The 10818-nt window shown below is 40.1% G+C and overlaps 1 protein-coding gene across 1 annotated transcript; it reads right to left on the bottom strand.

Annotated features, from left to right (window-relative positions):
• Positions 1 to 1897: 1897 nt before the first annotated feature.
• Positions 1898 to 10533, bottom strand: c7a (complement component 7a). Its single transcript, XM_032516399.1, is given in 19 exon segments — positions 1898 to 2287; positions 2385 to 2569; positions 2658 to 2745; positions 2748 to 2753; positions 3388 to 3576; positions 3653 to 3785; positions 4055 to 4142; positions 4289 to 4460; positions 5848 to 6076; positions 6159 to 6328; positions 6420 to 6530; positions 7102 to 7345; positions 7460 to 7603; positions 8603 to 8741; positions 8831 to 8975; positions 9060 to 9201; positions 9874 to 9952; positions 10080 to 10138; positions 10338 to 10533. Coding segments are annotated over 19 exon segments (2514 nt in total). The 5' UTR covers positions 10344 to 10533; the 3' UTR covers positions 1898 to 2102.
• Positions 10534 to 10818: the final 285 nt, after the last annotated feature.

The raw sequence follows: 10818 nt of genomic DNA, 5'->3' as shown, positions 1-10818 counted from the left end.
AGTACTATGCAAAAGTTTAAGACAGGCGTGAAAAAATGCGGTAAACTAAGAATGCTTTCAAATATGGAAGTGCTAGTTTATTTTCATCAATTAACAAAATGCAGTGAATTAACAGAATAGGAATCTAAATCACATCAATATTTGGTGTAACCACCCTTTTCCTTCAAGACAGCATCTATTCTTCTCGACACACTTGCACCCAGTTTTTGAAGGAACTCGGCTGGTAGGTTGTTCCAAACTTCTTGGAGAACTAACCACAGATTGTCCTCCCAGCCTTCTGTGTCTTCATGTAATCCCAGACACACTCAACAATGTCGAGATCAGAGCTCTGTGGGGGCCAGTTCATCACTTCCAGGACTTCTTGTTCTTCTTCCCACTAAAGATAGCTCTTAATGACCTTGTCTGTATGTTTGGGGTTGTTGTCCTGCTGCAGAATACATTTGGGGCCAATCATACGCCTCCCTCATGTATGTATTTCTCAGCATTGAGGACACCATTACTCCAACTCCATTTGCAGAAATGCACCCCCAATCTTGCAAGGAATCTCCACCACGCTTCACTGTTGCCTGCAGACTCTCATGATTGTCCCACTCTCCAGCCCTTTGGCCATAAAACTGCCTTCTGCTCCAACCAAACATTTCAAATTTGGACTCATCAGTCCAGAGCACCTGCTGCCATTTTTCTGCACCCCAGTTCCTATGTTTTGTGCACAGTCGCCTGGTCTTGTTTCCATGTCGGAGATGTATGGCTTTTTGGCTGCAACGCTTCCATGAAGACCACTTCGGGCCAGACTTCTTAGTAGATCCCTGGTCCCACTGGTTTCTGCCGGTTCTGAGATTTCGAAGGGAAATAAGCTTGATGTGTTTTTCATCTTGGCCAACCTGTGTCTACGATCCTCAGTGTTGCCCTACTTTTTTACAAGTGCACCTATAAGAATTGAAGCTGGTTTAAAGCCAAAGAGTAGTAACACCAAATACTGTAATCCAATTTAGATTTTTCTTTTGTTCGCTTACTTTGCCTTTAGTAAATTTATAAAAAAGAATCATTTATATTTTTGAAAGCATTTTTAGTTAACAGCTTTTTTTACACCTGCCTAAGACGTTTGCACAGCACTATTTATTTTCGCTTTCCAGTGAAAACCGGGTCAAATTGACCTACTTTTTAAGTTAAATAAATTATTTCAAAAACCAAAAACCTTTTTCACAAAGCTGAAAACAAAGCTGCATTATAACCTGTAGATTCACTGTCCATCTCCCACTAACTAACAGAGAGGCTTTTGCCTATCAACTTACTGATTTTTGTTTATTTCTATTTTGTCAACCATCTGTATATTTATTTACAGTTACTTGGACGTAATGAGGTTTAGAGCTTATCGAGAGTCCTAGCGTGCCTGTTCATGTCTGCATTTTCTTTATCTGTGTCTACCTTTCTAGCACATTCCTCTCACACATCAGTCTTTCTGTGCAACACGGTGGATCTGAATGATGCACATATGCCAATAATAAACATTTAGGTGTGATTGTAGACATCAACTAGCTGGTGTCTTCACACAGTTTCATAGGCAGATTCCGACACATGCACTCACACCGTGAGCGGGCAGCTAGCCAGAGGCAACAATAGATTTTCAGCAAGGGTTTGCTTGGCAGGCTGAGCGCCGTCTGGTTTCACATGCACATGACATCTTTTGAAATAGACCATCTCAGGCCAGAACACAGATTTTCAAACATTATCTCAATGGCAATTGACAAAAATTATTTCTTTTAAAAACCAGACTTACTATTTGCAGCGTACAAGCAGTATTTACTGTGACAGATATATACATTTCAACCTGTCTCTGGAATAATTATATTTTGGGTCATATCTCTGCCTCTCAATGTCAAAAAGTACAATACTGAAAGCTGGTGTCATGCCATTTATTCATTGTCTAAATACAATTTTACATTATAGTTTTATACATGAATAAATGTGTGCTTTTACAAAGTGGTGAATCAGTAACACTTACAATACTAATTCACTGGAAAAGGTGAGGTTAAGTGTTAAGTGTGGAGGATTAAGGTGTAAAGGAAGGTGAAGATGTAAGGTCAGTTTCTCCTCTTGCATCCTCAAGCAGCACAAGGCAGGATACTGACAACTGACACCTTTTGTCCCTTACATCGCTGTAGTCCTGCTTCACACTCGCTCATGGTCTGAGACGCTGCAGTCGCGTCCTCCCCAACTTGGACGCACACGTTCAATCCCGGGGTCAAGCAATCTGCAGAGTCCCTACAGCGGCACTCGTTGGTTTGATCTAAAGGAGCAGTGTGAAGACAAATAAGATCAATGACCACACATTATGACACAAATACTGTTATCATGGATTGTATGTAGCTTTGAGATGTCCCTACCGTCACAGGTCTCCCACATGTGACAGTTGGTGCAGCTTATTGTGTTGCGCTCCGGCCACTTGCAGGTGCTGTCCTCCGCTATCGTGTAGTTCTTTCCAATACACTGCAGTGCATGCATTTTGCACACATTCAGAAGGACGGATTTTCTGTTCGTTAAGGCAGTGGCACACACCTCCAAAGATGAACTGGTGACAAAAATCCTCATCAAACACAGTGACAAAATAATGCATCAAATCCATCCGTTTTGCATTTTAATTGGTTGAGTCAACATACCTGCATTCAAAAGGCATTTTGCAAACACATTTTCCTCTGGAAGACTTCTCCCACGGTTTACATTGCACCGAAGGCGAGGGTTGTTGGATGTACTGACTGTGGGATACATAGAAATCATTTATCCACATTGATAACATACTAATATCAATCATTTCAATTATATAAATATAGTATATGAAATAGTTAAGAACAAATAAAGCTCAGGATAAGTTCATTCAGGAAGACTATGCTTCACATTTCAACTCTTTGGGTTAAACCCACCAGATTTTGCCAAAATCTCTGCGATCATGTTGATTTCAAACTTTAAATCTGTCTACTCTTTGCTGCTGTCAGTTGTCATTTCAGGCAAAATCGACGCAACCTTCCTCCACCCCATTCACCTCCAGCATTCCCAGCACCCGAGGTTCCTCCATCAGATACCTCGCTTCACATCCCATCCATCCAGATCTTCTGGCTTCCTTCATCCCTTCATCACCTCCATAGTGTCTAACCTCCATCGGAAGGGATCTATACCCCTTATAATTTAAAATCATAGACTCTAACATATCAACCTATCATGCACCATGTTCATTAAACTTATTTTCACTCTTAAATTAAATCTCTCCTGATTGAAATGACAAGTTAAAGGTAAAATATACTGCAGTCCAATTTGTTGCAGAGCAGGTCCATGCCATCCATTAGACTACTTTAAATAGTCATTTCTAGTTTTAAACCTTGAAGTAAAATATACCTGGGCTGCATGTGATTCCTGCTGGGTCTGGTGAAAAATGCAGACTAGGGTCACAGATGATTGTTGCTTCTCCAAGTAGCTGTCTACCCGCTGGACAAGACAAGGTGACTGTGTCCCCGATGGCATAGCCCTGCTGTAAAGGAGAGGCTATGACGTCTTTAGCGAGAGCCATAATGTTGCACCTTGAGACTGGGGGAAAAGTGGGAGTTTAACAAAGCAGCAATCTAATTGATTTTGATTGTTAACTTTGGTTATGAGTATTCACCTGCGCACAGTCCCGGGCTGGGAGACCAGGATAGATCAGCTTTGCATTCTAGGGTGCTGTCACCCACGAGATAATAACCAGCAGTGCAGGTATACTCAACCTTACTACCCACAAGGTAAATGTCCTTAGGGACCTGGGGAGTGACAAAAAAGTGATTACTTTTATATTTCAATTCTGCTTTCTGTACAGAAACATCTTAAAAGGGAACAGAAATTCCGAGACTGAAATATGAATGAATGATGTAAAGACAAAGACAATTGTTTAAGGAGTAACACTGAACTGTGGCCTTCTAGGTAATAGAGACTGACCCTATACTGTAAAATCAATTAGTGTGATTGTAAAAATGATTGCAATAACTTGTTCTATAATGTATGGTAACTTTAAGTTTGGCTTTATCTTTACCAGGATGTAGCCGTTGATGAGAACGGGTGGAGTTCCACACTTCTGACTTGCTGGGAGAGTTAGGTCAAAGCACTGAGGCTCCATGGTTCTGTAGAAAAATAAAAATAGGATGGTGTAAACTTGCACGTTGATGAAAACCAGTGGGTAACTTCATCTTATTGTAAATGCAATGCAATGACTCCTGGTGCTTGTTACAAACATTCAAACTGCAAAATAAAACTTCGAATCTCTCACTTTAAGTACTGCAGGTCTTGGTCTTCACAGTCTGACGCCACGGTGGGTTCTCCGATACAGTGTTGTCCCCCGTTCTGAGGAGTGGGATTAGAGCAGGTACGACGTCTTGACCTTCGACCCCTAGAGCACGCTGACCAGGCGGACCAGCAGGCCCAACTACCGTGGATCACTCCTTAACGGGTAAAAAAAAAAAAAAGAGGGAGAAAGTGAGAAATATTTAACAGTATATGTGATATAATCCAATAAAGAGTGACTCGCTAATTTAGCCTGGTAAAAGCAACAAAAAAATACCATTATTAGAGCATAAACCTACTACCTAAACAAATTGACTTAATAGGATAATATGCAGTTGTTAACTTAAAAAAAATGTATAGACTAAAACATGAATAATCTCTCTCAATCATCACTTATGTAAATGTATGTGGAGGTGTCTGTTTCTGCAGAGACCATGCCTGTATTTTCTCCTTTTTTTTATTGTGTGGGACGTTTATGGGCTCTTGTGGGCGTGTAACCCCCCCCCCAGCCCAAAACAGCATGCAGGATGTGCAGCCTGTTCTCATTTCCAGGTACCGCTTCTTTTTCACAACCCTCGGAATCTCATCCCACTGCTTTTAATTTAACCGACACACGCAGACGTTTTGAGGAATTGCATTCACAAAAAAATCCATCAATGTGGCACCTTCCCACCATGGTCGGGGGGTGTTTGTTTGTGGTTTGCATAGTAACGGCCGTGAATCATTCTGAAAATAATGTTCAATTCCTCTGATTCACTGCTTTGTTTGGCGCTCCCTCTCTTCATTCACTCTCTAGTTCGCTGCTGTTTTACCTTTAACGCTTGACTTAATTAAGCCAATTAATTATGGCCAGAAAAAAGACAGAAATAGTTTGTGAAATGCATTTTTAAACTGAGAGTTGGATGAGAATAATCTTCTTACATAACCCTCAGCACGAAAGCCTATTTCCAAAAACGTCAGATAATTTCTTTAAACATATGAAACTACGTGTTGTCCTCAGGTCAAATTGACCCATTTTCCTAAATAAACGTTCTTTTTAACTACCCAAAATAACATGATTGATTCCACACAACGCTATTTGGCAAGTACAAATCTCTGCTTTCATTAATTTTGGGGTGTTTTATTCAATTTTACAGCGTTTGGAAAATAAATTGATGTGGTTTTGATGTAGTATTGAGTAAAATTTGACATATTCCAGTCTGTGATTATCCATCAACAGACATTCCTTTAATTTTAGTCTAAATAATTCCTAATTTCTGCTTTTCTAACTCAAACATTAGGCATAATTTCCTATAAATGAGTTTCATTGACCATAAATTCCAAAAATAACTGTGAAATTGAAGTTAATAAGTTAGTGTTAAGTGACAAACATTGAAAAAGAGTGTCAGAAGTGTTGAAAAAAGGGACAAAAACGTAAGAAAAACTTGAATACATCGATGAAAAGCGTCAGTAAAAGTGGGATTTTCAATTTTGACGGGAAGACAACACAAGGGTTAACCAACACCAAAGTGACAATAAAAACCCTTTCTGCAATTCAACACCCACCCGGCTGACCCTCGGCTTCAGTTCCCAGCTCACAGGCCGGTCCTTTTGTGCCAGGCTTACAGATGCACGTGCATGTATCTCCATCCATGACAACCATGCCATTGTTTCTGCAGGGCCGGCAGTGGCACGAGTCGCTCTCAGTGAGGTACTGTTCTATAGCCCTGCGAAGGTAGAGCCTCTTCACCCCAGCACACTGAACCTCCTTCACCAGCTCTGACACTGGACGCAGCTGCCAAAACAAGGGAGATATGTAGGTATTGTGATATTTAATACAATATCACTAAGATGCAATCATTTTACCTTCCGCTCACCTTTTGTTTTATGACCTTTGGAAATGATCGGACAGACTCAGCCCAGTTTGAGTACATTTCCCAGTTTCTGCTCGGATCGGAGAGCTGCATGCGTTGCAGGGCTGCGATGTATTGGGGGCCTCCCCCCTGCACTGTCACCTTTTGCACATTATTATTCCTGGAATAACCCCCTAAAGGTTTGCAGAGGATGACAACAAGATTCAGTAATGTGAAGTGTTTTCACAGGCTGGTATGCTTGTAATATTAACATCAACATTTTACTAGTGGATGATGTTGTGTAACGATCTTTCTTGCAGTCCACATGGGTGATGGGGAATATGAGAACCCAACGTTCGGTCTTTTCACACTCATTGAAGTCAGTGGTTTCGCTGACTTGAAAACAAGGGAAAGTCAAAGGAAAAAGACAAACAAAAGTCAGTGTCAGAAATTCACAGCTGGATTGAGGCAGCGCTTTATGGATGACCACTAATCTTTCTAATAAATACTTACAATACTTTTAGTAAATATATATCTACCCTTTTAATATTTAAAATCTAGTGTTGATTTGGAAAATTCTGCATGACTGCAAACAATTAGTTGTGTCATTTTGTGTTAAAAATAGTCTAATGCACATGTTTGAGAAAAGCAGAGTACATTAAATGATAGAGTAAGTTATTTGCTTTTGCGAAATGTATTTCAGACATTTGACATTTTCAAATGCATTCCGATAACAATTAATTTAATTTCCTGAAATTGGGTCGATTCTATTTTTGTACTGCCAAGTTCATACATATTACTGAACCAGCGACCATCAGTAGAAATACGTATGTGAACCATCAGAATGTGAGGTTAAAGTACTTTGTTCCCTATGTCCCCAATGTCCCATCATGAATATTTAATATAATAATTTTCTTTCTTTGATTTGGGCCTGTCATGAAACTGCTGATGATTTATGAATCCTCACCCATCCTTCTTTCAGTTTCTTGATCAATCTTGGCGATGACGTTAAAGGAGCCTCCGAGGCTTCCCTCAGACAGGTAATGTGTTCCAAACCTCTCTATAACCTTCCTGTAGGCAGCGTAGTCGTAGACTGATGGGAGTTTAATCAGCGCCTTCCAGAACTCCTCCGCTAATGGGAGGTACAGATGAGAGTTGCTCTGGAACTGAGCTACCTCTACGTCGTTCTTTAAAACCAAAAGCCTTCGGTTCTGGAAGGAGTAAAATCACTGAGTGAGTTTCATTTTCTAGTTGGATTTTCCTTTTCCAACAGCATGCATTATCACAGGGATTTCCTGGAGATAAAATCTCTGGTTCCTCCATACCTCAGTCTTGTCATGTGTCTCATGAAAGTCATAGTTTCTATATCCTGTTGTGGTCCCGGTCACTTTCTCTCTGTTGACGATGTCCTTTGCATAGTGCCATTTACTGCTGTACGTGTCATCACTGAAGTCATTCTGAACTTTGACCTGAAAGAGCACAACGTTAAATTAACAATTAAAATCAACAAATGTTAAGAATTTGAAATACTTGCGCACAGAACGCACATGCAACGTGCATTAAACTAAGATGTTGAATTATTAAAGGTATCCTGTGGAGTATTTGACCTCTAGAGTTGCTATAGAGTAATGTTTTGAGGACCAAAAGACACCTGGAATAAACATGCAAACTGTCTGTCTGTTTATCAGCATTAAGAAAGGAATGTGATTTCATTCACCAGAGCACATCTGGAAGTGGTCTTGCCAAATCATTGTGTAATACATACATTACAAAAACAAAACCTCCCAGCAAGTTGAATAGGTCATCTGCGAAAAGGGATTTAGAAATGGATGGCATTGTTTTCCTTCATCTGGAATGCTCTGCTTTTTCTAACAAGTCTAATGGATTTGCATATTGAGACTCATGGAGGTAATGCTTATTAATACCAGGTTTAAATGCAAATATGCAGATCAGCATTCATTACTCAGATATTTCCAGATACAGATCACATGTTAACACAGGGTGTAAATGGTACCCTTGTGGATGGTTGGGTCAACTAACCTAGTATCTTCAACACCAGTAGTTTCTAAAGCTGAACCAGATCACAAAATACAAAGACAATGCTACATGAGCAAATGACGAAGGCTGCAAGTTGCTGTAACCCTTTCAATTTCAATTCAATTTATTTATAGTATCAATTCATAACAAGAGTTATCTTGAGACACTTTACAGATAGAGTAGGTCTAGACCACACTCCAGAATTTACAAGGACCCAACAGCTCTAGTAGTTTCCTCCAGAGCAAGCAACAGTGTGAATTCATAGGTTTGTGAATAGCTAATGGTGGAAAAAATGCCACTTTGTAACATGATGTTTTTTGAATTTTGAATGTTAACAAAGCTGTTCATGAACAATCAAAACTCCACAGGGTAGCCTACCTTTAAAGTAATAAGTGACCAAGTGTAACAACTGTGTTTCCAGAATGACCAACCATAAAGCTGTACTGGATAGTGCTAAGGGGCAGTCTGTAGGGAGTGTTGTGGACACCGCTGAAGATGGTGCGACACTGTCCCCCAAAGCTCTTTGTGTTGATGACACTGCCCCTCCACTTCCCAGACACCACATCATACCTACATAGGCAATGACAGTATCCCAATGGTAAACACATGGTACCTCCTTGTGTATGCGAGAATGGGTGCACAAAGGATTTGTCACTCACCCAAATCCTAGTTGTTCGATATTTGGAGGGACAACAGAGGTTTCACAGACAAAGTGTTTGTCTATGTCACAGCCACGTTCGTCGAGTCCATCCCCCTCACAGTCCTCATCTCCGTTACACCGCAGAGACTGGCTGATGCACTTCCCTGTGGGTCAGAACACAGGCAGACAGCTTAGTGAATCTTATTTACAAGTATGATAATGGGAATGAACAGAGCTTTAGTTCTAACCCGATAAACAGCGAAATCGGTTTCCACATCCGTCCTCTAGAGGGCAGCCTTGTGTGGTTTCGCAGGACCTGGTCTGAGTTCGCTCCCCATCGCAGGGATTCCCTCCGAACTGAGCGTAGACAGCCATGGCTCGGCTTCTTGTCTGTGACCCCAATGTGACAAACAAATATGAAAAAAGTATACTACAAAGCAAATAAATAAAACAAAATCATCAGTTCATAAAGTGTTACTTAAAGCTATAGTGCATAGTTTCTGTCGCACCCATGAGGAATTCTAAGTAATGACAACAACACTGTCTGCGCATCCACATGATTTTTTTTTTATTATTATTAATAAATGTGCAGGTTTACTTTAATAAAATAGGCCCTCCTGGGCTGGCAGGCTGCACATAGCACGGTGCAGTAATGTCAGCCTACACTAGCAGCTGCATGGCACAGACTATTTATTTTGCTTAACGCTAAAGATAGCAATGTGACAAACCAGCTAGACGTGAACAGAAACCCCTGTTTAATTTCTGTGAGGTCAAATTAAAGTTTTTGTCAACATGTATATACAGTACATACATACATATAGACTATACATTTTCTAAATTTAGCATACAAATATAGACTAATTAGCAGATTTTAATTTAATTGCAGAATATGGCTAACTTTGACTTTTTTTCACCGACAGAGAGTGATACTTAGGATTTTTAGTATGTTGTCAAGCGTCATGGTCATATAGCAATTGTGTGGTTTATATAACAGCTATGGGCCAATCAGATTGCTTGATTTGAGCTTCCCTTTTCATAATACAAAAAAAAAAATCCTCTAACCTGTAATTTGGTGCAGCCATCACAATCTGACCAATCGCCATAAGGCCCCCACTGGCAATGAACTCTCTGGTCACAAAACCTTGGGAATGAAATTGATATCAAATGATTCAATAAATGAAACCAAACAATCATTGCATATTTGTGTCATTCATAATGTTTTACATTTTGTTTTAAACGTTGAAACAGGAAAGCAAAAACCCATATACCCTTTGGGAGTGAACAGGAGTAGCTGCCATGGCAAGGCTGCTAAAATGAGAGTAATGCTCTGAAGAAGTGAAGAGAGACGGAGAGCACGAGACATGAAGAGAAAAGAAGACAAGATGCAGGGGAAGAAGGGGTTTTAGGAGTAACTGAGATAAATGCAAAAAATTCTCTAAGATGTCAGTTACATTGTATATCAAATATGTGGAAATCTGAAAAATGTATTTGTTATTTCCCTGTTATTGAATGTAAAATCTACTTGCCTTCATGGTGAGTGAGGAGCAGCAAACTGTAGAGTCTTGAAGAGGCTTTGAGCGAGATGCTGGTTTACATTAAGTTCTGTTTTTGTTAGGGAGTGAACTTCTGGGAAGAACATTCCTTGGAACTCATTGGGTTTCATGTGCGTGTGTGTGTGTGTGTGGCGTGTGCATGACAAAGTAGTGTGTAGAAGTGTGTTTTTGCTTTAGAGATAAGATCATATTTTTTGTGGCTACTTCTGCCAAAAAGCTCATTGTGAAACTGCAAGCAACATTTCCTTCTGGAGTGAGAATCTCTCATCTGCTGTTCTTCTTCTTCTTCTGACTGTCACATTTATTATTGAGCTGACAGCTGTTTCTCACAGCATACACTTTTACCTGCCCCAGCAGGAAAGCACAGCTGATACTATTAACTCTAACTATTGCTGTGTGTTCCATTTAAATAAGTAAGTAAGTAAGCTGTCATGCATGATACCAGTTTTAGTTT

Source organism: Etheostoma spectabile, chromosome 5 (genome assembly GCF_008692095.1).
Source record: "Etheostoma spectabile isolate EspeVRDwgs_2016 chromosome 5, UIUC_Espe_1.0, whole genome shotgun sequence".
NCBI lineage: Eukaryota > Metazoa > Chordata > Actinopteri > Perciformes > Percidae > Etheostoma > Etheostoma spectabile.
Note: the sequence above shows the minus strand (reverse complement) of the source record. Positions and strands in the feature narration are given on the sequence as shown.